This window comes from Xenopus laevis, chromosome 3L (genome assembly GCF_017654675.1).
Source record: "Xenopus laevis strain J_2021 chromosome 3L, Xenopus_laevis_v10.1, whole genome shotgun sequence".
Classification (NCBI taxonomy): domain Eukaryota; kingdom Metazoa; phylum Chordata; class Amphibia; order Anura; family Pipidae; genus Xenopus; species Xenopus laevis.
The window spans coordinates 13182041-13209191 of record NC_054375.1 but is presented as its reverse complement, the minus strand read 5'-3'; the positions used below and the strand labels follow the sequence as shown (position 1 = coordinate 13209191).

The following is a 27151-nucleotide window of genomic DNA, read 5'->3' as shown; positions in this document are numbered from 1 at the left end:
GGGACATACCATCATTGTGCACTTGCAGCAACTTGTTCTGAATACTAATATCGGACATTTAGAGGCCGCACACCCAATTTGAAATTGGGATTTTTATTCCATCATTGCATAGCCTCGTCCAGCATACCGACATATACCCCATTGGACAGCAGTCCACTTATATTTATATTTGTATTTTGCACTAGTGCATAGATCATACTTGCATTAAGGGATCCCTTTTCCATATACAGCGTTGCTTATCATTTTAATTGGTTTTAGCTAAGGTGTTTTTGGCTTAGTGTTTAATAAATATTGCCTTTTATCTTACCTTATGTCTCATTCTAATCGAGTGTATTTGAACTACATGGGCAGGGGGTTAAGTCCCATTGGGTTGCGTATATAGATTTACACTATAGTTGGTGGACACCCCAGCCCATTGGTTCTTATACATAATTGTATTATTGTTCATCAGTACCTATCTCTCACTTCATTCCATTGTCGTACCCTCCTAAAAGACACAAATGGGAATCCAACCGCAGATCCGTTGGAAATACAAAATATTCTAAAGGGCTTCTACTCCAAGCTGTACTCGTCCACCCTAGCCCCCACAGATATGCCAGGAGTAGAAGCATTTCTTAACTCGGTGCAGCTTCACTAACTAATTTCCGAGTATCGAGAGCACCTGGAGTCAACTATATCCCTAATTGAGGTGCAAGAGGCCATTGATTCTTTCCCTAATGGGAAAGCTGCAAGTGCTGATGGATTGCCCATAGAGCCCTGTATAAGGTCTGGAGTACATTAATTCCCAAAAACCTTTCCAACCTCCAAGCACCCCGCATGGTGCCTGTCAAAGCTAAAAGGACTAACCTCAACCCCATTTTAGGGAATGTCAAGTGGGTCCTATCCAAGATTACCAATCTAATGGGAATTTCAAATGTTGACCAGTCTACACCGCTATGGGGAAACGCCAACCTGGGCGGAGTGGTGGAGCTAAAGCCCCTAGAAGGTTGGTTAGACAAAGGGGTACACAAAATAGATGATGTATGGTGACATGACAAACCCCTTGCACTCTCCGAACTTCGGGCTGTGAGGGCCATCCCCTCATCCCATTGGTTATTCTATATGAGGCTCATCTTAAAGCTAACAAAGTGGTACAAAGAGAAGCCCCGGGAAATGGCTGGGCACCCAGTCATTGCACTTATAAATACAGAAAAGACCCAGGGCATAATTTCAAGGGTGTACAAACTGATCTGTAAGTAACGACACAAGGATAAAGCCTTAAAATGCAGAGAGCAATGGGAAAGGGATCTTGGAGTCCTTACTGATACGCAGTGGTCGGCTGCACTTAAAGCCCCGTTTCAAGTGTCCTTCATTCCTAGGCACAGAATATTACAGCTGTACCTCCTACATAGGGCCTACTACACGAGGAGCAGACTAATGTTCCCCAATCTCTCACCACAATGTCTTAAGATGCAAACAAGCAGTGGGGGATCTACTACATACCCTTTGGAGTTGCCCCAAGCTTCAGGCATACTGGAGCGAGACACTGGAGATCCTAGAGGAAGTAACGGGGAGGGATAACCTAAATGACCCTAAACTATGCGTATTAAATATACAGTCAGATACTATTGTGGACTCTCAAGGGGCTCTATTCCTAAGTAAAGCTCTATTTCAAGTGCGTGGAATCATTACCCTTAACTGGAAAGCGGAGGCCCCGCCAGTAGTAGCACATTGTATAACTGAGGTGTCTAATCCGCCAACACAGAGTTCATGTTAGCCAAATGTAAGGGCTGTCTGGATAAATTCCATAGGATATGGGACCCCTGGCTAAGGAAATACCCCCCGCAGAGGTACTGGAGCTGTGATTATTTGTAAAATAAACTCTGTCAGGGTAAAGTATAGTGTGACCAGACATAAGTAGATATTAGCTAGAACTGGATCATTATTGTCTCCTGTAATGGAATATTGTTGTCAAGCTCATACGTATATCCTACTGAATGTGATGTATAAATTTGCTTATGTTCAATAAAACTTACCTGAACAAAATAAAAGTTAACTCAAAGGTGAACATCCCCTTTAAGTTAACTTTTAGTATGATATTTTGGTTTCCATTTTTTATTATTCGTGGTTTTTGAGTTATTTAGCTTTTTATTCAGCAGTTCTCCAGTTTGCAGTTTCCGATATCTGGTTGCTAGGGTTCAAATTACCCTAGCAACCATGAAATTGACCTGAATAAGAGACTGGAATATGAAAGGCAGAGGCCTAAATAGAAAGATGAGCAATAAAAAGTAGGAATAACAATAATTTGTAGCCTTACTGAGCATTGGTTTTAGATGGAGTCAATGACCCCCATTTGAAATCTGGAAAGAGTCAGAAGAAGGCAAATATTAAAAAAAACGATGAAAAATAAATAACGATGACCAAAAGTTGCTTAGAATCGCCCATTCTATAAAATACTAAAAGTTAACTCAAAGGTGAACCACAACTTTATTATGGTGGCTCAACCCTGGGGAAGAGTCCTGCGTGGAAACAATTTTTAATACCAAGACCTGTAACCCGCACCCACATTTTTACCTACCTGACCCGCAACTGCCTGATCTGCAAACTGATCCACGAAAAGCTGACCACCATAAAGCAGGAAGTGCCATTGCTGGAAACCAGAAGTGATGTCATCATTAGTGGGCTAGGCAGAAGAAAAAAAAACATTTTTAAAAACTTTTAAAGGAATAAAACTTGATAAGATCCACAACTTGACCTTCAAACCCTCAGACCCCCAACCTGCATCTGAAAGTCCTTCCTACATCCTACAGGTTCGCTGTTTTTTGGGGGGTACCCAACACCCTGCAGGGCTCTACCCTGGGGTACTCAGACTCTTAGGACTGCCCTGCCTGGGAGCACAGGGAAAATGGCACCAATCAGCTCTCCAACACTTGGATGCTCCATTGGTGTAAAAGGCAGATAAATTATAGTCCCTCGTGCCCAGTGTGTTACAGTTGACAAACAAACCCATTTATTGTGGAGGAGAAAACGTGTCTTTGCTGATAGAAGTGAATCCTCGTCAGTCTGCTCTATGGACTCCCATTCAATAATCACACGCAATAACATGGAAATAATTATTCTGCCGGGAGATTCTAATGAGATTTTAGTCTTCTATCCGTGCAAACGTTGCTCAGAGACGCGTTGTGGTTTCCGATGGTGTGTGTGTGGCAAGGTTGTGTTGGGTTCTTATCTGAGGTTCCCAGACTGTAGGGCTTGACACCCTTGGGGGCAGTGACAGATGAAAGCCTGAGGGGTAGCTAGGGTGAGATTTGGGGAGAAAGCATATTTGTTCTCCTAAGTACCCCTGAATGCCAAGTTTGAAGGCCAGGATAAGATGTTGGGTGTCTTTTTTCGTAAATATCACTGAAAGATCATCTTGAAGGCCAAGTAGCTTAAGCCTTTTGGTGGATGTCTATTTTCTGTCCTACATACCCTGAAAGACAATAATGTAAACCAGTTAGGGTAAGCGTTACTGACCTAGTTACCCCTGAAAAGCCACCTTGAAAGGCCATTTCAGTGAGATTTGGGGTGAAGTTATCTGATGTCCTAGATATTCTACGTACTATGGGGGAAAATCACTAACGGGCGAAAATTCGGCAGCGACGGCTTCATCGCCTTCGCCACACTTCGCCAGGCGCAACTTCACACAGACAACAATAATTCACCAAGTTGCGAAGTTTCGTTGCCACCGCCAAACACTTACGAAGTTGCGCTGTTTCTACGGCAGGCATAGCGAAGTTGCACTAGCGTTAGATAATTTGCATATGGCGGGAAGTTAAATTTCAATGGACGTATATGTTGCAGCAAATACATTACACTACAGAAGCCCAGGGAACCTTAAAAAATAAAATAAAGTTGTTATATTGCCCTACACATGAGCCCACAGTATAGTTTATGTGCCATATGTAAGGCCCGGACTGGCTATCTGTTGGTTCTGGCAAATGCCAGAGGGGCTGCTGTAAGTTGCCATAGACAGTCACTATTTAGTGGGCTGATGGGGGGCTGCTTGGGCCTCTGTGTACTTGGAATGCCAGGGCCTATTGTGAATCTCAGTCCGGACCTGGTAAGGAAATATAGGGGGAAAGGAGGGTACCAAAAAAAAAAATGTACAATCTCTTTTAGCCTATCACCCTGTAAAAAGGAAAAGACGCCAATGTTTTTTGGGACTTATAAAACTTTTCAACTTTTTTTGGACCAAGTCCTATCTACTCTATTGCACTTCGCCTGGTCTGAGGTGGCGAAGGCAAGTCTGGTGATAGAGTTAACGTTCAGTAAAAACATAAAATCAGTGAATTCGCGTAGTAACGCTCTTTCGCCAGAGCGAAAACACACCTGCCGTTAGAGTGCGAAGTTGCGCTAGAGTCCATCGCCTAATTATGCCGGTGCCCATTAGTAAATTGGCGAAGTGCCAAAATGACGTCACGCTGGCGAATTTTCTCCAGCATTAGCCACTTTGCCCTTTAGTAAATTTGCCCCTATGGCTTAATAGCTGATGATTTCTTATATCGTAGATACCTCTGAAAGACCATCATGAAGGCCAATTAGGGGAAAATGTGGGTCAAGTGTCTATTTGATGTCCTAGATACCCTTGAAGCATCATCTTGAAGGCCATCGGGGGCCAGTTAGGGTGAGATTTGGGAAGAATGCCCTGGATACAAAACTCTATGATGGTTTTTTAGGGTGGAATTTGGGGTCTAATGTTTGAAACCATGGCTGATAGACATTGATATTTTCTACATCTGGAACTTTGTTATGAACTAAAGGGGGGGGGGCTGAACAAAAGCTGGACCTCCTACTACAGGATCTATCTTTTTATCTCCCTCTCTCTATCTGTCTGTATCCACCATTCACCAGTCTACTTCTATCTATGCATCTCATATGATCTCTCTCTCTCAATGTATCTGTCTCAATCTCTCCATATACAATTCATTGATTTCCTTTACGTTTTATAAATAGAATACATTTGAACAAAGAATAATAAGATAACGAAGATAATTCTAACCCATCTCTTGCTTGAACGTTCTGTACACCCAAAGCCTGGCCAGCGGCACCCAAGGTCATTGCTGTGAAGGTGCAATTGTCACGGGGGCCTATCGGCTCTCAGCGGGGGAAGTCCGGACCTAGGAGGAAACATCTGGTTAAAGTCCAAGATCGCGGTACAGAAGGGATCAAGAATAAACGTAGTCAAGATACAGGCAATAGTTCAAAAGGCTGGTGGCAATAATCAAAATAGAAAAATCCAATAATCAGCAATCACAGGAAAATAGAAACAGCCAGGAATGAAGTAGCCAAATCCTACAATCGGGCATTGAACCCGTGACCTTGGTGTCCTTTTATTTTATATTTTGGCACCAGACACATCATCACGCATCTGCACACCGGCGTCCAGGGATGGACTGGGGGGCCTTGGGCCCACCAGGACCTCTGGCCCCCCTACTGTGAGGTGCCGATCGGGCCACACGCATGAATGAGCACACAGCGAACATGCGCGAACAGCGGGCGCATACTTTTTTTCTTTAGAATTCCTATATCAGAAGAGGGGTCTGGCCCGGCGGGGGCCCATGAGGGTCAGTGGCCCACCGGGTTTTTTCCCGGTTTCCCGCCGGGCCAGTATGACACTGCCGGCGTCACTAGGCTGTTGTCCACGTGGTGGCTATGGGTGCCGTCATCTTGGAAGCGGCGCTGTAGAGGAACGGTGAGCCCTGACAGCAATGCCCTCTCAGTGGGAGGCCATAAGTACCCACTTCTCTCTCTCTCGGCAGCCCTATCTCTAACCCCCTTTTGTTCTCGCCTGATTGCTTTCCATTAAGGGCGACAAATTTTTATTTGTGGGATTCCTCTTCATGCTCAAACCTTACTCTCCCCTCATACAATACTCTTCCATCATACAATACTCTCCCCTCATACAGTACTCTCCGTTCATTCAGTACTCTCCCCTCATCTGTACTCTTCCATCATACATTACTCTCCCCTCAACGCGTCGGGCAGGGTTGACAGGTCTAATTATAAACCACCAGCAACTCTGGCGTTGGCATTTGAATTCTCGGATCACACGGTAAACACACAATTTAATTTAATTTAATACACAGTACTCTCCCCTCGTACTGCACTCTCCCCTCATCTGTACTCTTCCCTCATACAATACTCTCCCCTCATACAGTACTCTTTCCTCATAAAGTACTCTCCCCTCGTACTGCACTCTCCCCTCATACAGTACTTTCCCCTTATACAGTACTCTTCCATCATACATTACTCTTCCCTCAATGCAGGGTTGCCAGATCTAATTTTAAACTACCAGCCTGGCAACCCTGACGTTGACATTTGAATTCTCGCATACATTGTAAACACACAATATCCTACACTTTATTATAAAGAATAGGTGGGATACATAAACTACTTGAGCGCCTAGTCTACAACCGACTAACCTCATTCCTCTCTGACAATAACCTGCTGGACCCCTACAATCTGGTTTTAAGCAACAACACTCCACTGAAACTGCCCTGACTCGACTAACTAATGACCTTTTAACCGCTAAAGCCAACAATCATTTCTCACTACTAATACTACTTGATCTCTCAGCTGCATTTGACACTTTAGATCACCCTCTCCTCCTCCAGTCCCTCCATTCGCTTGGCCTTCGTGACACAGCCCTGTCCTGGTTCTCTTCTTACTAATCGTTACTTCAGTGTCTCCTACAACGGAGTAGCATCTTCTCCCCTACCTCTTTCTGTTGGGGATCCTCAAGGATCTGTCCAGGGACCATTACTATTCTCCCTCTATACTTCCTCCCTCGGCAAATTAATCAACTCGAACGGTTTCCACTACCACCTCTATGCTGATGATACTAAGATCTATCTCTCATCTCCTGATCTCAACCCAGAACTCCTAACTCGCATCTCTTCCTGCCTATCTCTACCTGGATGTCGCTATCGATACCTTAAATTAAACCTCTCTAAAACTGAAATGGTTCTCTTTCCTCCAACTAACACCAGTAACATCCCAAAGGATCCATCATAGCTAACAATGCCACTATCACTCTGTCTCCCCAGGCCTTGGGGTTATCCTAGATTCTGCCCTGTCATTCACTCCTCATATCCAGTCACTTATTAAATCATGTCCAAACATAAAAACGTATCCAAAATACGATCATTCATCACCCAAGATACTGCCAAAATTCTCTCTCGTCATATCACGTCTAGACTACGGTAACTCTTTTAATTGGCCTTCCCCTCCAGAGACTGTCACCTCTCAAGTCCATAATGAACACTGCTGCGAGGCTCATACACCTCAGCAACCGCTCCTCCTCTGCCTCGCCTTCTGTCAATCCCTGCACTGGCATCCGCTACCTTTCAGAATCAAATTCAAATTAATGACCCTGACTTCAAAGCACTTCATAACTCTGCCCCTTCCTACATCTCTGAACTCATCTCTATATACTCACCCAACCGCTTACTACACTCCTCTACTGACCTGCTAATCAACTCTTCTCTCATTACCTACTCACATTCAAGACTTTGCAAGGGCTGCACCCCTCCTCTGGAACTCTCTCCCACGGTCTGTCCGACTTTCTCCCAACTTTTCTGCTTTGAAGAAATCTCTTAAAACGCACTTCTTTCAAGAAGCCTCCCCTTACTCTGCTTAACCACCAAATGCAACACCACATACAGTGCTACATTTCTCACCCACTTAATTCGATCTAGCCCACTCCCACAACTTGTGTATTACTCCCTCCCTTTAGAGTGTATGCTCTTATGCATAGGGCCTTCCTCACCTTTTGTACCTGTATTGATTGTGATGTATGTAACACCATATGTTCTATGTATATAATTCATGTGATTTAGTTGTATAATCACATTTACTTTACAGTGCTACACAATATGTTGGCGCTATATAAATACATGTTAATAATAATAAAATAATAATAATACAGCAGAAACATGGGAGTTAGTCAGGAATGGGACAACCCCGTTACCTGAAGCCCCAATGCTCCTTCTGATGATGTCAGTTGAAAATCGATAGTGATGTCAGAGTGTTGGAAATGCAGGTTACAGACTAACGTTTCAGCCCAACGAGGCCTTTCTCAAAGTGCTAACATAGTATTAAAACGAGCTTTATATCTATGTACTGGCGGGAAAAACAGCAGTCACAACTATGACGTGAGAACTAAGCGACTGCCTATTAAATACATCACATTAAGTACATAAATAGTGTAAACCATGTCATTAAGATGTATGCATCAGTCAGTCTGTTGTGTTATCACCTTACACACTTCAGCATACTCACATACTTGATTATCAATAAAAGGGTTAAAAACAAACCATTAAGTAACACTATGTAGTTGATTGTTAACCGAAGTGAACATAATGTGTTACAAATGTTACTAATGTGACTTCCTTTGAATATGATATTATCAGCCTCCCTGTCCATGTCCCAGCTCCTACTCAATTCCCTATATACACCCCAATAAAACTATTGATGCTTCTATCAGCAGCTATTAAGCTCCATCACTGCACTCTTAAGTTATATACCTTATGGCATCTAAGTATCTACATCCCATTCTGTTGTTGAACTACACATCCCATGCTGTTATTAAACGACACATTTAATATATAAGCTAAAGTTGGTATTTAAACTTACTGTGAGGCTGGTTTACACTATTTATGTACTTAATGTGATGTATTCAATAGGCAGTCGCTTAGTTCTCACGTCATAGTTGTGACTGCTGTTTTTCCCGCCAGTACATAGATATAAGGCTCATTTTAATACTATGTTAGCACTTTGAGAAAGGCCTCGTTGGACCGAAAACGTTAGTCTGTAACCTGCATTAAAGCTATCTATAATCGTTTACTCCCTGAGAGTGTGGTTCTTTTTTAGAAGATAGATACAGTATATATATATATATATATATATATATATATATATATATATATATATATATATATATATATATATATATGAAATTAAGCACCTAATCTGTTATATAAGAGCGATTATATCGCAAAGTAGAAAACTTCTAATGAAAAGAAACACGATTGCTTTACAACAGGAGATGTAATAACAATTTGTAACTTATGAACTTGCAACTTGTGAACTTTATGATACATTTAACTAATATGAAGTAGTGTAGTGATGTGCGGGTCGGGTTTTTCTCCGCGCCCGCCTGAGCCTGACTTCTGACTTCCCTTTATAGACCCAACCCGCTGATGATGTCACAAAAGGGCGGGGTGAGCAGGCGCAGGGGATATAAAGCCAGAAGCCGGCAGTTGAAGTTGAGGATCGGGGTCGGTGGGGTGCGGGGTCGGCCTGTACCGGGTCCAGCAGGTATTGGGCCGGCACGCATATCACTACTATGAAGTCTAGATTGTTTTTTAACCATTTTTTCAATGTATTGATAATTGCCATGTTAATTGATAGAATAGAAAATAGAATAGAAAATACCGCTCTGACTCACCGCTAGCCTTCTTTGCAATACAGGCTGCCCATGGATCTGTCTCTGGGCGCTGGATTCTCTTGGCGTCCCACGCCTCACTGAATAGGAAGAAGAAAAGACAACGTTTCTGCTCACCGGAGTGCTTTAAAATAAAAAAATCTTTATTTTTCCATAATAACGGACATGCTAATGATTAAGGCCGTCTGTGCCCGAAACGCGTCAAGCTAGACGTGCTGTGTGCCCATTACTATGGATCAATAACGTTTTTGGATTTTAAAGCACTCTGGTGTGCGGAAACTTTGCCTATGTTAATTGATATGACAAGTTCCTTGGGAGGGGTTTTCTCTTGGGTATAAGACACATGGTGGTATAATGGATACTGAGGTCTCTGAGAAGTACGTTGTTGCGAAATGCGTTAGACCTTGGATGCTGATTTTTAACCAAAAGAAATAATAAAGATGGATGTTTTTTTTAAACCGATGCTGAATTGAGCGATCCTTAAGCTTCGGAGTGCGCTGCAACACTTTTTTTTGGTGAAATTGTTTCCCTTAGCGACAGACTTGGGGCAGCAGCCCCCGAGACAGACCATGAATCGGCTAAGCCAATCCATATATTTTAGCTGTAAATGAGTGTCAAGATGGCCTGTGTGCGGAGGATTAACTTGAAATCATAAGTGTAGGGCTCGGGCCAAGTGCACCCGGGCCACGTGGATTGAACGGTGAGCGACTATAGAACCCAAAGGCCTAATTATAGATGGATTGGATGGAGTTTAATAGACAAAGAGGATATAGCCGCTATGGGTGCTGGATATATTTGTATATATAATTTGTGTGCTATGAACAACAGCAGCAGCACTGATTGGAACCCTGGCTGATGAATGAATGGATCCAACAGACTCAATAGGCCACACATACAAAGCAATACTCAGTGTACTTAATAGGCTGTGTATGTACTGCACATCTAATTAGAAATAAATGCCATATAAACCTCACTCATCAAAAGGGGACACTTCCCCTTTAAGAGCAGGGAACAGAGGTGACTTCACCCTGGGGATGTGACAGTTGGTTCAGTCCGTTGGTTGGCCCTGTGGTGAGAGGTAAGTGGACTTTCCCTCTGAGAGACTTCTTGTCAAAAAACGTTATTTTAGGGCAAAAAGAGGCAGGAATTTGGGCAATGTTTTCCCCCCAGTCTAGTGGGTGTTGCGCCTCCCACTGATTTTAGTGAATTTGAAGGTTTTTCCCCTAAAATGTGCTTGGGAGGAGCCTTTAATCTTAGTGCTGGTTGGGAGACACAGACCAGGATTTGGCAGTTATACAGGACAGTCAGCAAATATTCACATTTATTAATGAAGGGAACATTTGGGGACCCCTGTACCTCACCATAAGCTGCTTAATTTGTGTTCCCAGTACTGACAGGCTCCTTCGAGATTTGCCCCTCTGCCCCCAGCCCTGCTCTTATGTACCAACATTGTAGCTAAATACATGTTCCCTTTATCCAAGTCTGGAACTAGGGGTGGGAAGCAGAGGCACGTGCCATGGGGACAGTAGGGGGTGATAGTAAATGAGCGGGAGGGACATACAGCAGGTCCCATAGAAGAGAGGTGACTTTACCCATAGGGATTTGACAGTTGGTTTTGTCCGTTGGTTGGCTCTGGGTTAAGTGTATATTCTCTCCAAGACATTTTTTTGCCAAATATCCCTTAAATTAGTGAAAAATTAGATAGTTGGTGCCCCCCAGTCTGTAACTAGGGGTGGAAAGCAGAGGCACGAGCCATGGGGACAGTAGGGGGTGATAGTAAATGAGTGGGAGGAACAGCAGGTTCCACAGAAGAGAGGTGACTTTACCCATAGGGATTTGACAGTTGGTTTAGTCCGTTGGTTGGCTCTGGGTTAAGTGTATATTCTCTCTGGGGCTATTTGACAAATAACTTTTACTACAATAAAAAATAAAGGGACCAGGACCTGACAAAGCTCAAGTTTAGGGGACAATAGATCTCTGCCTTCCTCTGTATTATATAGGAAATATTAAGCGCTAAATTCATTAACTTGCCTTTTTATTCTCTTTTCTATACAGATTGCTACAGAGCTTTTCCTGCTTTTTTTGGACTGCGATTTTGCTGTTACACCTGCCTGATAACACCTGGGTTTATTTTTAGCTTCTCCATTGTTCAGTCACATCCATCTTCATCTGAACAGTGTAAGAGAGAGCCAGGGGTTCCTTAGGGAGACCCCCTTGGGGTGCCCCGGCCTTGGGCCGCCCCCTATTTTTTTTAACATCAGAGAATCTTCTTGAAGAGGTAAATCTTGCAAATTCAACTGATTCAGCTCATGATTTCTTCTTCAGCAAATCTGCCCTAAATTCACTTGAGGGGGGTCCCACGTGGCTTTGTGCATATGAGCCCATACGGTTACTGTATATGGGATTTATAAGAAGCCAATCCATCGCTATCAGCAGCATTAATAATACAAATAGGGGAATATACAGAAGGAAATAATTGCCTTTAACTTTACTTTTAGTATGTTATACAATGGCTAACTCTTAGCAACTTTTCAATTGGTTATCAATTGTTTTTTTTTTATAGCTGCTGAATAAAAAGCTAAATAACTAAAAAATTACACAAATTATAAAAAATGAAACCCAAGTGCAAATTGTCTCAGAATATCACTCTCTATCATACCAAACGTTTATTTAAAGGTGAACAAACCCTTTAACCGTGACTTCATTTTGCCTGATTGTGTCCATTTGTCCCTTTAGGTTTTCGACGATGGAGGAGATAACGATCAAGACTTCTCTCCTGGTAATGCCTCAGTGTAAAATAAATCCTCTCTCCGCTGAACTGCTGTTTCCCTTTCACTCTTCTATATAAGCTCTCCTTAAGCAGCTGTCTGTCTGTCTGCACTGCTTCCTTTTATACATACAGATGGGAGCTGCCATACCATTTGCCTCTGTGCGGGTAGAACTGACATCCAGGAAAAACAACCACTATGTTTATTTCCTTTTTCAGTATAAAATCTCCTTATTCCTGGAATGTTTGCCCCATAGAAACCCCAAACCCTTTTCTGTCTCTATTCTCCTCAGATTCAGACTGACTGTGAGCAGCATTTAGAGCCATTTAGTATTCTGTCCCTAATGCTCTTTCCTTTCACTTACAGACGCTGTACGTCGTCCTGGAGGACTTCAGGGAGGAAGACACCGACTTTAAGGCCCTTGCCTCTTATTACGGTAAAATCCTATTTTATTTATCAGTTCCTACGTTTTATTACATGTGAATTCCTTTCCCCCTTTAGCTCAGTATTTAACATAAATGTGTTTTTCCCACAGAACATCACTACCGGGTCCACTTCGGCAAGAACGTCGTCCTGTAAGTAAAACATAAATGCTCTTATTACATGTTGGGAATCATTTGCTATTGCCCCAGGGGTAAGTGCAAGGGCAATAAGGCTGGAAAATGTTTTTAATAACGCTCAGTGATATTTTTCTTTTTCAGAGAGGACTTTATTCTTCGATATTTCAGCGACCCGAGGACGACGCACAGAGACAACATTTATGAGTACTGGGTGTTGATCCATTATCTGGTATGTAATGCAGAATAGATGTCTAGATAAAGAGAGAATAAATGATATTAGATTGCCAGCTCTTGTGTAACACTGCAACTTTCTTTATGTTACAGGAAGTGCTCGAGAGGGAGTGTGTCGCCCTCTACAGTGAGGAGTTGCTGCCTCCTGTAAGTGTCACTATTATTATTATTATAGGAGAGGTTATTATTCACTGTGTGTCTCTATAATAATTCTATTATTAACATTGACTCTCTCCTTCCACAGGAAGCATCATCGGAACAGTGGAGATGGGGGAAGCATTTCGAGTATCTGCGGCTGCAGAATGTAAGTTCCCCCATCACATGGGAATCCCACACCCTCACTGCCCTCAGCGTATAAAGGTACTATTAGCAGTACATATACAGACATAATCATAACTGTCTCCTTTCTTTCCCCTTTGCTCCTATCCTTGTGCCTCCCCTGCACCCGCAGACTATCCAATGGCACCTTCACCAGCTTGCCATGACGCTCTGGGAGAGGGAGCAGAAGCTGCAGGAGGCTGCTGGGTATGTATTTTGCACTAAATACTTTCAATTACGTTTACTGCCACTGTACAATAATGACAATAACGATATTTATTTCCCTTCAAACCTAGTGAGGAACAAAAGCCAAGTCCTGCAGCTGAGGGAGAGGAGGAAGAAGTTCCTGCGGTGGAGGAAGAGAAGGAAGAGGGAGCTCCTGGACAACATCAAGCTCCTGCAGAGGAGGAGGAGAGAGAAGAGAGAGCCTCTGGGGAACAACCAGCTCCTGCACCAGAGAAGGAGAAAGAAGAGGGAGCTCCAGAAGAACAAGCAGCTCCTGCTGCAGAGAGAGAAGAGGGAGCGCCTGGAGAAAAGCAAGCTCCTGATGCTGAGGAGGACGAGAGAGAGGAGGGAGCCCCTGGAGAACAACCAGCTCCTGCAGCGGAGGAGGAGGAGAGAGAAGAGAGTGCCCCTGGGAAACAACCAGCTCCTGCAGCAGAGGAGAAGGAAGAGGGAGCTGATGGAGAACAGCAAGCTCCTGCAGCGGAGGAGGAGAAGGAGGAAGGAGCTCCTGGACAACAGCAAGCTCCTGCTGCAATGGAGAAGGAGATGGAAGAGGGAGCCCCTGGGGAACAACCAGCTCCTCCAGGGGAGGAGGAGACAGAGCGAGCCCTTGAGGAACAACAAGCTCCTGCACTGGAGGAGGAGAGAGAAAAGGGAGCTCTTGAAGAACAAGCTCCTGCAGTAGAGGAGGACGAGAGAGCCCCTGGGGAACAACAAGCTCCTGCACCGGAGGAGGAGAAAGAAGAGGAAGCAGCTAAAGAACAAGCTCCTGAGGTGGAAGAGATCATCGAAGATCCTCCGGTGGTAGAAAGGGTGACCCTCCGAAAACGGGTCAAGAAGGCCATAATAAAGAGGCTCCGCAGGGTTTGGGTAATGTATCAATTTACTGACAATTACCCTTCTTCTAGAGATACCTCATGTTGTCCAATGCAGCTCCACTTTACTTCCTTCTCTTCTGAGCATTTTCAATCAGAACAATAGAAAGGAAGTCATACACCCTGTCTGTTGAGCCCGCAGGCTGATCACTTTGAGGGCGCACCCCATAGACCAATGTTTGGCTGCCTTTAGGGTGTAAGAGGTTGCTGACAGGGATCTAAGTCTGCAGATAAAGTGTTGATTGTATAGTAGGCCAATAACAGGGGAGGCAGGTAACTCTTACAGGGCTGCTGGACATCTGGCTTAGATATCCACCTTTGGAAATGGGTTGCCACTGGGTAATGGACTGGCACCAGCTGATCAAAGAGTATAAAAGAATAAATTGCACAGGCTCAGACTGAGATTCATAAGAGGCCCTGGCATTCCATGTGTAGAGAGACCCAAACATTCCCCAAAGGCCCAACAAATAGTGCGCTCTTAAAGCAACACTGAGCCTTTAATATCATAAAGAAACAAGTGTTTGTCTTTATTCTTATCTTAACATTTTCTAAATCTTTTCTTTTCAGCATTCCACCCAAAGACTCACCTGCTGCCGCCGACCCACCACCACGGCCTAAATCCTTTCCTTCCAACCTACCTATCCCGAGAGCGTATGTCTGTGTGTGTCTGTCTGTTATGTTCAGGAGGGAGAGTAGGGGTTGTGTACAGGAGGGAGAGTAGGGGGTTGTGTATAGGAGGGAGAGTAGGGGGTTATGTACAAGAGGGAGAGTAGGGGGTTGTGTATAGGAGGGAGAGTAGGGGGTTGTGTACAGGAGGGAGAGTAGGGGGTTGTGTATAGGAGGGAGAGTAGGGGGTTGTGTATAGGAGGGAGAGTAGGGGGTTGTATACAGGAGGGAGAGTGGGGGTTATGTACAGGAGGGAGAGTAGGGGGTTGTGTATAGGAGGGAGAGTAGGGGGTTGTGTACAGGAGGGAGAGTAGGGGGTTGTGTATAGGAGGGAGAGTAGGGGGTTATGTACAGGAGGGAGAGTAGGGGGTTATGTACAGGAGGGAGAGTAGGGGGTTGTGTATAGGAGGGAGAGTAGGGGGTTGTATACAGGAGGGAGAGTGGGGGTTATGTACAGGAGGGAGAGTAGGGGGTTGTGTACAGGAGGGAGAGTAGGGGGTTGTGTACAGGAGGGAGAGTAGGGGGTTGTGTACAGGAGGGAGAGTAGGGGGTTGTGTACAGGAGGGAGAGTAGGGGGTTGTGTACAGGAGAAGGTTGAGGGGGTGTATAGGTGAGGGGTGAATAGGAGGTGGGGGGTGTATAGGTAGGGGGCGGGGGGGTCTAGCCATGATCCAGGGTGTAGAACCGACTGCCGTTTCTAGGAGTCAGGAAGGAATTTTTACCTTCAGTGCAGATTGGCCCCCATAGCACTCTAGGGTTTTTCTCCTTCCTCTGGATCATCCACTGTTAGGGAGGCCCAAATATAAATTGCCTATTAATTGTAATAAATCCTGTGCTCACCGCCAGGTTTCTCCATAAATATGTCTCTGTGTTTTTCTTTAATCCCTATGGTGAATATTGAGGGAAGGGGCTCCTGTGCCTCGTTCTACTAAAGATGACTGAGCGGTTGTGTGAGGGTAAAACTGGGTGGTGGTGCTGATACAGGGCTTTAGTTGAAGAAGGGAATGGGTTAATATCTCTGCAGGGTTAATTGATTAATATGTACATGACGGGGCTGAAAGACATAGGGACACATACTGATCTCTAATGATTGGAGGGAACTAGAATATTGCTTTACTCCATAGGCCACAATGTAACAGCATTTCCATTCAAGTCCAAGGCCCCTTTCTTAACACTGGAATTCCATCCACTTCCCACCAGCCTATTGTCACTATACCAGACATTTAGTATATGAAGGAGCTTGATATTGGCCAATGACTAAGCTGGATTTGTTTTTTGGGTACCACTTTCTGCAGGTTATGAGACGTCCTTTTGGGGTGGAGGGTTCCTGCTAAAGCGATTGAGTTAAAAACATTGGTGGCCTGGGGCCCTAAGAGTTAAAAACATTGGTGACCTGGGGCACTAAGAGTTAAAAACATTGGTGGCCTGGGGCCCTAAGAGTTAACAACATTGTGGCCTGGGGCCCTAAGAGTTAAAAACATTGGTGGCCTGGGGCCCTAAGAGTTAAAAACATTGGTGGCCTGGGGCCCTAAGAGTTAAAAACATTGGTGGCCTGGGGCCCTAAGAGTTGTAAGTGGAACTGAGATAACCCCTCGGAAGTTCATGCAAATCACCTGGTTTTCCACTTGTCCATTAAAGGGGTTGTTCAGCTTTCAGTAGGTTATAGAATGGTGAATTCTATGCAACTTTTCAATTGGTCTTCATTATTTACTTTTTATTGTTTTTCATTTACCTTTTTTTCTGATTCTTCAGAATTTTCAAATGGGGGTCACTGACCCCATCTAAAAACAAGTGCTCAGTAAAGCTACAAATAATCTATTATTGCTCTTTTTGTATTACTCCTCTTTGTATTGAGGCCTCTCCTATTCATATTCCAGTCTCTTATTCAAATAAATGAATGGTTGCTAGGGTAATTTGGAGCCGAGCAACCCGATATTGGAAACTGCAAACTGGAGAGCTGCTGAATAAAAAGCTAAATAACTCAAAAACCACAAATAAAAACCATTGGCACATTGTCTCAGAATATCCCTCTCTATATCATACTAATAGTTATCTCAAAGGTGAACAACCCCTTTAAGTTAACTTTTAGTATGATATATTGGTTTTCACTTTTTATTATTTGTGGTTTTAGAGTCATTTAGCTTTTTATTCAGCAGCTCTACAGTTTGCAGTTTCCACAATCTGGTTGCTAGGTTCCAAATTACCCTAGCAACCATGCATTGATTTGATTAAGAGACCGGAATATGAATAGGAGAGGCCTGAACAGAAAGAGGAGTAATAAAAAGTAGCAATAACAATACATTTGTAGCCTTACTGAGAATTTTTTTTACATGGGGTCAATGACCCCCCATTTGATATCTGGAAAGCATCAGAAGAAGAAGAAATAATGAAGACTAATTGAAAAGTTGCTTAGAATTGTTTGTTCTATAACATACTAAACGTTAACTTGAAGTATTAACTTTAATATGAAGGCCCCACCTTACGGTAGAGTACCCGCACCCACACCCACATTTTTACCTACCTGACCCGCAACTGCCTGATCTGCAAACTGATCCGCGACTCGCTGACCACCATAAAGCAGGAAGTGCCGTTGCTGGAAACGGGAAGTGACATCATCAGAAGTGGGCTAGGAAAAAAAAAAAAACCTTTTTAAAGGAATAAAACTTGCTAAGATCCACAACTTGCCCTGCAAACCCTCAGACCCCCAACCTGCATCTGAAAGTCCTTCCTACAACCAACAGGTTCGCTGCTTTTTTGGGGGTACCCAACACCCTGCAGGGCTCTACCCTCGGGTACTCAGGCTCTAAAGGTGGCCATACACGGGCCGATAAAAGCTGCCGACAGGCCCAACGATCGGATCCTAACGAATAGCAATGGGCGGTCGGATCGCTGGACCGCATCAACGAATAGATGCGGCCGCGATCCGACCGCCCATTGCTATTCGTTAGGATCCGATCGTTGGGCCCTAGGGCCCATGATCGGATCAGCCAGATATTGCCCACCTCAAGGTGACATCGCCAAACGAGCGGATCTCTCAGTGTATGGCCACCTTTAGGAATGCCCTGCCTGGGGGCACAGGGAAAATGGCACCAATCAGCTCTCCAACACTTGGATGCTCCATTGGGGTAACAGATAAGGAGACTGGTATATTTTTTTTTACCAATTTGAATATTCTGTCCTTTAAAAAAGATCAGGGCAGATAGACTAAATTATTTAAAAATTCCCTCGCCCTCCTGTTATCCCAACAAAGGGGCCTTGTAAGCCCTAATGGAGGAGTGGCTGTGACATTGCACCCCTGGCCAGGGTCGGACTGGGGGGCCCGGGGCTGCTGTCTGAGGCCCCCCCTCCGTCCTCCCTTTCTGAGCCGGCACACTGCGCTGCGGGCAATACAGGAAGAAGGTGCGCAACTGTTTTTGCCCTTCGTCGGGCAGTCACTGCAGGAAAAAGTTGTGGGGCCCAATGGGTTTTTTCCCGGTGTCCCGCCGGCCCAGTCCGACACTGCCCCTGGCACTACAACATAGGCAGCCTAAATTTAATGATAAAATTACAATGGATTAAAAAAAGGCGCTAAATCCAAATCTAATAACAATGAGCAGCACCAGAGTCAAGAGGGAGAAGCCACTTGTCCACGTGTCAGTCAGAGATCAAAAGGAGGTGCGCTGAACAAATAAGCGGATGTACAAATTGCTATAAGAAGAAAAGGCTGATAGTGTATTACACCTTTATACAGCTCTTAATATTGCACATCAGATCTACTCACACTTAGATGCCCATGTGTTTGCCTTTTATATGGGAGCAGGGCTCGTCTTCCGTCTGTCCCCAGCGCTCACTGTACCTGTTGCTTTAAACTGAGGAGAGTGAAGTACCGTCAGGAATTGAAGAATCGTCTGCGGGTAATTGCACTTAGCGACTCTCACATGCAGTCGGCCCTTAATGAATTATACGCGCAGTCCTGATTGGTCGTAGCGATCGTCTCTTGTTGCCGGTTGTACATGTCGCCGCGCTGCCTGTTGCCAAGGGGAATCCATTGCTGTAATGCCGGTTTGCGGGAGACAATCTTTTATTTTTAGCACACGGGAGTTGCGCTGATAGATGTCGGGTTTTCTTTGGATCCTTCACCGGAGCCTCTCGGTACTTCCAGTTGTCGGCGTTTTTTCCTCGTGGTGTTTGTACAAACGGCTTCTATTTTCCTTCAGTTTAATATCAAGATGACTTCTTTAGGGGGTCGCACATAACAAGAAATTAGGATCGCAGCTTTATCTTGCTGAAATGGTTAATTTATTCAATATTTTGAAATGAACAAACATTAGCCCAACGCGTTTCGTATCTCAGATACTTCCTCAGGGGCAGATTACCCAGACTGCACTGCAAAGCTATTTATCGAGTCCGTGGGTGGCTCCATCAATTAGTGCAAATAATCGTCTTCATTCATAAACTCATGAAGCTATTTTACAGTAAATTACAATTAAAACAAGTAGAAATTAAAAGTCACAGTATCATAAAATTCTATCAATCATTTAAAGCTTAATGATACTTACAAGGGATTAGCCATGAGAATCTCCCTGCACTTATCTAACATACACATTACAGGGCCATTTTGGCAACAGCAGTTCTAGGGGGGCACAAATTGGACATAACTTTTAGTATGTTATAGAATGGCCAATTCTACGCAACTTTTCAATTGGTCTTCATTATTTACTTTTTATTGGTTTTTTTTTTTTTATTATTATTAACCTTTTTTTCTGATTCTTCCCAGTTTTCAAATGGGGGTCACTGACCCCATCTAAAAACAAATGCTCCGTAAAGCTACAAATGATCTATTATTGCTCTTTTTTTATTAATTCTTTTTCTATTCAGCCCCTCCCCTATTCATATCCCAGTCTCTTATTCAAATAAGTCAATGGTTGCTAGGGTAATTTGGACCCTAGCACCCAGATTTTGGAAACTGCAAACTGGAGAGTTACTGAATAAAAAGCTGTTGAACAACTTAAAAACCACAAATAAAAAATTGAAAACCGATGGCAAATTGTCTCAGAATATCCCTCTCTACATCATACTAACAGTTATCTCAAAGGTGAACAACCCCTTTAAGTTAACTTTTAGTATGATTTATTGGTTTTCACTTTTTATTATTTGTGGTTTTAGAGTCATTTAGCTTTTTATTCAGCAGCTCTCCAGTTTGTAGTTTCCACAATCTGGTTGCTAGGGTCCAAATTCCCCTAGCAACCACACATTGATTTGATTAAGAGACTGGAATATAAATAGGAGAGGCCTGGATAGAAAGAGGAGTAATAAAAAGTAGTATATGTAAATGTGTAGCCTTACAGAGCATTTGTTTTTAGATGGGGTCAGTGACCCCCCATTTGATATCTGGAAAGCATCAGAAGAAGAAGAAGAAGGCAAATAATAAAAAAAAACTTTAAAAAAAATGAATAACGAAGACCAATTGAAAAGATGCTTAGAATTGTTCGTTCTATAACATACAAAAAGTTAACTTGAAGGTGAACCACCACTTTAATATGAAGGCCCCACCTTACGGTAGAGTACCCCCACCCACACCCACATTTTTACCTACCTGACCCACAACTGCCTGATCTGCAAACTGATCCGCGACTCGCTGACCACCATAAAGCAGGAAGTGCCGTTGCTGGAAATGGGAAGTGACGTCATCAGAAGTGGGCTAGGCAGGAAAAAAAACATATATTTAAAACCTTTTTTTTTTTTTTTGCTCAAGAGTGATTTTTATTAGAATAATTGTCACATGACAGGTATACATATGGAGTGGTATAACACAGTTCCACCAGATAATAAAGCATAGGCAATCCTAGGTTAACATATTACCCAGGGGAGGAGATGAACTCCACTATGCCCACCCGTAGTGCCCACCAGTTGTTAAGGGGTGTTTACCCATTATCATCATTTCCCCGAGAGGAGAAGGTCGGTGTATTTTGCTTTACCGTCCAGTACTGCCAGATAAGGGGGTTTTTGTCCAAGAGGCCTTTTTTGACCATTATTGCTTTTTCCATTGCTGCTTGATCTTTCATCACTTTATGCCATTCACGCACCAATGGGGGAGAGGAGTCCTTCCAATGCAAAGTAAGCCCCCTTCTGGCTTGAAACAGGGCTTTAGCAATAAAAGTTTTAGTATAAAAGTTCAAGTTGGTATTCAAGTCCAATGTTAGAAGGCATGACCTGGCTGTGCAATTACTCCACCCAGGGATTCCTCTGGTCAACCACACACTCCCTCCCAGTAATCCTTGAGCTTTGGGCAACTCCACAGGGTATGATCCAGGGTGGCTATCTCCTCATTGCATCTCAAACATATTGGGGAATGCAGAACTTTCATTACATATAACCTCTGTACCGTATAGTAGGCTCTGTGTATTAGGTACAGCTGCAGCATACCGTGCCTCAGTCACATAGAAACCATGCTAGGTGTGGCCAGCACCCAAGACCATTGGTCATCTGTGATCATCCCTAAGTCATCTTCCCAGGCTTCCCTGGAGGGGATTATAGAGTCTCTGTGGAGAGGCTTATGCAACATTTTGTACAGGGAAGATACTTTTCTCTTTTTAGCAGGATCTACTAAGAGATCTACCACTGGGGAGTTGGCAATGGAAATGTTGTCCCTGGTGGATTGTCTTGTCAGGGCAGTACCAACCCTATGGTGCATGAGCCATTGGGATTGGGGGAGCTGCGTTGCGGCCTGCGACTCTTGCAGGGGTCTCACCCTACCAGACTCCCATAAGTCTCCTATCGTGGTGAGGTTTAGCATCTGCCAGATTTTTGGAGGGTTTATGGAGACCAGGTGCGGGAATGTATTGTTACCCCAAATGGGTGTTTGCGGGACTAGGTGGCTGAACTGAATTGTACTATGTGCCGTTCGTAGGACTTTGGCTTGCATTATGATTAGTGGCGAGGATGGTTTACCAGGTTTTTTGACCAGGAGGTCTTGCCACGGGGAATCTAAGTTCCCGGTTATTAATGCTCAAAGATTGTACAGAGGTGGAGAGATATCCTGGTGTATCATAGGGGAGATATGCGTGAGTTGGGCACCTAAAAGATAGACTACAAAGAGTGGTGGTAAATGGAACATTTTCTAATTGGACCAGTGTTGTTAGTGGAGTACCGCAGGGCTCTGTACTAGGTCCCTTGCTTTTCAACTTGTTTATTAATGACCTGGAGGTGGCCATTGAAATTACTGTTTCTATTTTTGCAGATGATACTAAATTGTGCAGAACTATAGGTTCCATGCAGGATGCTGCCATTTTCATATTTGGGGTGATTTATCTTGATGCTCAATAGTATTTGGGACATACAATGCCGCAGGGTGGAAGTTTTGAGGTGATTTTTGGTTTTGTCACCAAATTTGCCAAATTAAGGAACGTTTTGCAGCTTGGTGCTTTGGAGTAGAAAGACATGCATACCCAATTTGGATTCATGAGAATGTGTTCTTTCCGAAAATATATGGCTTTCTGGGGTGAACTTACTTTTTTCTACCCCTGCCCCCCCCCCAAAAAACGATGTAAATGTGTTGATTTTGCAGTACCTGAAATGACAGACCATATGGGGGTCTTCCTTTTGGGGCCCCTATATGCCACGTGCTTGGGTACATACCCAAATTCACCAAATTTAGGAATGGTTTGCGCCTTGGTTTTTTGTAGTACAAAGACATGCATACCCAATTTAGATTTGTGAGAATGTGTACTTTCCGAAAATATATGGTTTTCTTCGGTGAACTTACTTTTTTCTACCTTTGCCCCCCCCCAAAAAACTATGGAAATGTGTTGATTTTGCAGAATCTGAAATGAAAATACCATATGGGGGTCTTCATTTGGGGCCCCTATATACCACGTGCTTGGGTACACTTATACATATTGGGCATCAAACTGTTCAGAAGACCCTAGGCTTTTATTTTTGGGGTGATTTCTCTTGATACCTAAAAGTATTTGGGTAATACGATGCTGCAGGGTAGAAATTTTGAGGTGATTTTTGGAAATGTCACCGAAATCGCCAAATTTAGGAATGGTTTGCGGCATGGTGCTTTGGAGTAGAAAGACATGCATACCCAATTTGGATTCGTGGGAATGTGTACTTTCCGAAAATATATGGTTTTTTGGGGTGAACTTACTTTTTTCTACATTTGCCCCCCCTTATACGATGTACATGTGTTGATTTTGCAGAATCTGAAATGAAAGACCATATGGGGCCCATATATGCCACGTGCTTGGGTACACCTATACATATTGGGCATCAAACTGTTCAGAGGACCTTAAGCTTTCATATTTGGGGTGATTTATCTTGATACCTAAAACTATGTGTGAAATACGATGCTGCAGGGTGGAAATTTTGAGGTAATTTTTGGAAATGTCACCAAAATCACCAAATTTAGGAATGGTTTACGGCTTGGTACTTTGTAGTACAAAGACATGCATACCCAATTTAGATTCGTGGCAATGTGTACTTTCCAAAAATATATGGTTTGATGGGGTGAACTTATTTTTTTCTACCTTTGGCGCCCCCCAAAACGATGTAAATGTGTTGATTTTGCAGCACCTGAAATGACAGACTATATGGGGGTCTTCCTTTTGGGGCTCCTATATGCCACATGCTTGCCATATTAGGCATCCGGCCCGGACTGGCAATCTGTGGGTTCTGGCAAATGCCAGAGAGGCTGCTATAAGGTCCCATTGAAAGTCAGTATTTAGTGGGCTGGTGGGGGCTGTTTGGGCCTCTGTGTACCTGAAATGCCAGGACCTATTCTAATTCTCAGTCCAGATCTGCTCAAACTATTCAGAGGACCCCAGGCTTTCATATTTGGGGTGAATTATCTTGATACTCAATAGTATGTGGGACATACAATGCAGCAGGGTGGAAGCTTTGAGGTGATTTTTGGAAATGTCACCAAATTTGCCAAATTAAGGAACGTTTTGCAGCTTGGTGCTTTGGAGTACAAAGACATGCATACCCAATTTGGATTCATGAGAATGTTAACTTTCCGAAAATATATGGTTTTCTGGGGTGAACTTACTTTTTTCTACCTTACCCCCCCCCCAAAATTATGGAAATGTGTTGATTTTGCAGTATCTAAAACAGACCATATGGGGGGTCTTCCTTTTGGGGCCCCTATATGCCACATACTTGGGTTCACCTATACATTTTGGGCATCAAACTGTTCAGAGGACCCTAGGCTTTCATATTTGGGGTATTTTACATTGATACCTAATGATGTGTGGGAGATATGATGCTGTAGAGTGAAAGCTTTAAGTTCATTTTTCAAAATATTCACCAATTTCTATAAAACATTATAACTTTAGGAAACAATTGCAACTTGGTAGTTTGGAGTACAAAGATATATTTACCCATTTTTGATTCACCAGAATCTGTTCTTTCTAATAATGGGTAGTTTTCTAGGGTAAACCTACTGTTAGCGGAATGTTTGGCCTTGAAATCAGAAGTATGCCGTTTGGGGAGCGGTGCTTTGGAAATTTGGTAGTGTACTGCTTGTAGATTTTGATCTATACAAGTGAGAAATCTCAATAAAACTATATATATATATATTTGGTATTGCCGCGTTCAGGAGACATAGACCTTTCTAAATCGGCTGTGTTCTTGTACATAAAATAAATGATGTTTCTGATATATGTGATTGTTCTTTGTGAAACATGATTTTTTTCATTTTATTAGACACTTAGAAGCCTATATTTCTTTACAGAAGTAGAATTACACCAAAATTCTTGCATATTGTGAAAAAAACATTATATTGTTTTCCTGGGTAAACTAAAAGACCCCCCCTAGGAAAGGCCCTAAAAGTGAAAGAGTGCAAAATATCTTGGCAGTAGATGTTCGCATCTAGGACAAAACGGCTGGCAGGGAAAGGGTTAAAGATATTGTTTTACTATAATACACAGAGATAACACATTGGAACACTAGTGACATCTAGTGGTTGAATTTTATTATGACATGCACTTAAATTTATATTGTACTAAGTTTGCACCAATCACATTAATTATGTCATTAATGACGTCATCTTGGCACCCTTTTTTGAAAGTTTTTTGTATTTATATGACCATCCATTCACTTACAATTTATCCTTGATAAAGGCCCCAATGTGGGCCGAAACGTTGGATACACGAGTGATATGAAAAATAAAACTAATTTGAACACTTCCAAATCTGGTGTGCTGGTCCATTTTGAAGGCTACATATTTCTTTAGACCATAGCACCCACGAATGTAACAGCAGAAAGAGTGTAGGTACTATCTGAACATTTATATATATATATATATATATATATATGAAAGTGTGATGCAGCTAGCAGCATAATGTCATAATGTTCTGTTCTGAGTGAGAGAGTGGAGATGAATTCTGGTAGCTCGGTGCAGAGGGGAAAGGAACTATGGCAGCGCAGAAGAGAGCTAAGACCCCAGACAAGATACTGTAGGTACATTATGCTTTCTAATATTCCACACATCCCATTCCATAGCCGTCCTCCACAGGTCCAAAAAAATAAAAACATTTCCTCAAAGAAGTTGTTCACCTTTAAAAAAAACTTTTAGTGTGATGTAAAGAGTGATATGCTGAGACAAATTGCAATTGGTTTTCATTTTTTATTATTTGTGGTTTTTGAGTTCTCGCTTTTTATTCAGCAGTTCTCCAGTTTGCAATTTCAGCCATCAGGTTGCTAGGGTCCATATTACCATAGCAACAATACATTGATTTGAATAAGAGACTGGAATATGAATAGGAGAGGGTCTGAATAGAAAGATGAGTAAGAGAAAGTAGCAATAACAATAAATTTGTAGCCTTACAGAGCATTTGTCTTTTTAGATGAGGTCAGTGACCCCAATTTGAACGCTGAAAACGCTGAAGGCAAATAATTCAAAAACTATAAAAAATTAGCCATTCTATAACATATTAAAATTTAACTTAAAGGTGAACAACTCCTTTAACCCCACCATTGCTGGTCCAACTGTTTATAACCTCCTCAATTAGCCAGCAGCAGTCAGTAACTTAACCCCACCATTGCTGGCAGAAACCTGACATCATCCGTCTCCCCAAAAGTGACCCTGGGGTGCCCCAGGACCAGGTTTGTCAGGATGAATGAAATTCAGTTATTAATCGACTGCCATGGATGTTCCCAGCTGCTTCCCAGGAACATTCCTCTGGACCATAGCCTTCCTAATCACCCAGACCTCTGGGAAAACTAGAGTCGAGGATATTTGAAATAACAAATTCCTCTTCTCCGTCCACCAAAACTGGTCGAGGAGGCAAATTCTGCTGGGAAGGAAATCTGCTGTGAATATAAGGTTTGAATAGAGATACGTGAAAGACAGGATGGATCTTTAGAGAAGGAGGAAGTTCCAGGCGATAAGTCACAGGGTTGATTTGAGTCACAATATGGAAGGGTCCCAAAAATCTGATGTTTTTGCCGATAACCAAACATGATTGTCTGCAACATAAGTGTATTTTTCTCTTCTCTTAGAATTGGTGTTTGCAAAATTAGAAGAATGCGAAGAAATTCAAACGTTTTCCTTAATCAAAGATCTTCCTGACATGTATCCTATGTTGCTCCAGACAATGGGAGAAAACCAGGATATCATCCAGACATACTATGATAAATTGACCTGGGAGATCACGGAAGATATTGTTTACAAAAAACAGAAAAGTGGCAGGAGCATTGCATAATCTGAATGGTCTCACTAGATAGTCAATAGGCCATAGTGAGTTTGAAAAAATCTGTTTTCCACTCTTCTCCAAAACAAAAGGCACCCATACACATGCAGATAGAAGATGCCGACAGATTAAGTTGGCAGCTTTTTGCCCAGTGTATGGGGCACTCCGACGGGTTTCCCCGATCAAAATATGTCCGAAAGTCCCTCCGACGGCCCGTTTTTCCTCATTATGATCCGATCATTGAGCCCTAAGGCCCACGATCAGATCAGCAGATATTGCCAACCTCAAGGTGGGAATATCAGAGAGAGATTTGCTCATTTGGTGACCTTGCCAAACGAGTGAATCTCCATATTTAGGCCAGCTTAAT

At 43.0% G+C, this 27151-nt stretch overlaps 2 protein-coding genes and 1 long non-coding RNA gene across 8 annotated transcripts in view; 1 reads left to right on the top strand and 2 right to left on the bottom strand.

The window, feature by feature from the left end:
• Nucleotides 1-2603: 2603 nt before the first annotated feature.
• Nucleotides 2604-20743, bottom strand: LOC121401034. 3 transcript variants are annotated; one of them, XR_005966057.1, is made up of 6 exons: nt 18870-19763; nt 17631-17702; nt 9470-9546; nt 5021-5138; nt 2986-3451; nt 2604-2662 (listed from the first exon to the last, which is right to left on the bottom strand). It is a non-coding gene; the product is annotated as an uncharacterized LOC121401034 (long non-coding RNA). The 3 variants fall into 3 exon arrangements; XR_005966058.1 differs by having other exon boundaries at nt 2617-2662; nt 3321-3451; nt 18870-19755; XR_005966056.1 differs by lacking the exon at nt 2604-2662 and adding an exon at nt 20685-20743 and having other exon boundaries at nt 3372-3451; nt 18870-19324.
• Nucleotides 12361-15160, top strand: LOC121400988 (fibrous sheath CABYR-binding protein-like). 3 transcript variants are annotated; one of them, XM_041585361.1, is made up of 8 exons: nt 12362-12670; nt 12770-12809; nt 12936-13023; nt 13119-13172; nt 13270-13329; nt 13477-13550; nt 13640-14438; nt 15011-15160. In XM_041585361.1, exons 6-8 carry the CDS (start codon nt 13507-13509, stop codon nt 15059-15061), a joined length of 894 nt encoding a protein of 297 aa, XP_041441295.1. In that variant the 5' UTR covers nt 12362-12670; nt 12770-12809; nt 12936-13023; nt 13119-13172; nt 13270-13329; nt 13477-13506; the 3' UTR covers nt 15062-15160. The 3 variants fall into 3 exon arrangements, with proteins under 3 accessions (XP_041441297.1, XP_041441295.1, XP_041441296.1); XM_041585363.1 differs by lacking the exon at nt 12770-12809 and having other exon boundaries at nt 12361-12670; XM_041585362.1 differs by lacking the exons at nt 12362-12670; nt 12770-12809 and having other exon boundaries at nt 12872-13023.
• Nucleotides 20744-20752: 9 nt separating the features above from the next.
• Nucleotides 20753-27151, bottom strand: part of LOC121400994 (WD repeat-containing protein 91-like) — a 1149255-nt gene continuing 1142856 nt past the window's right edge. For both annotated transcript variants that reach the window (XR_005966010.1, XR_005966017.1), the window contains exon 21: nt 20753-20789. The gene's annotated coding sequence lies outside the window, so the exon portion shown is untranslated. The remainder of the gene's footprint in view (nt 20790-27151) is intronic.

Bases quoted from the DNA above. Each gene is read 5' to 3' on its own strand.
- LOC121400988 (XM_041585363.1), top strand. From the start codon at position 13,507: ATGACGCTCTGGGAGAGGGAGCAGAAGCTGCAGGAGGCTGCTGG. The intron at 13,551-13,639 runs GTATGTATTTTG...CTTCAAACCTAG, and splicing joins AAGCTGCAGGAGGCTGCTGG to TGAGGAACAAAAGCCAAGTC. The intron at 14,439-15,010 runs GTAATGTATCAA...TTTTCTTTTCAG, and splicing joins AGAGGCTCCGCAGGGTTTGG to CATTCCACCCAAAGACTCAC.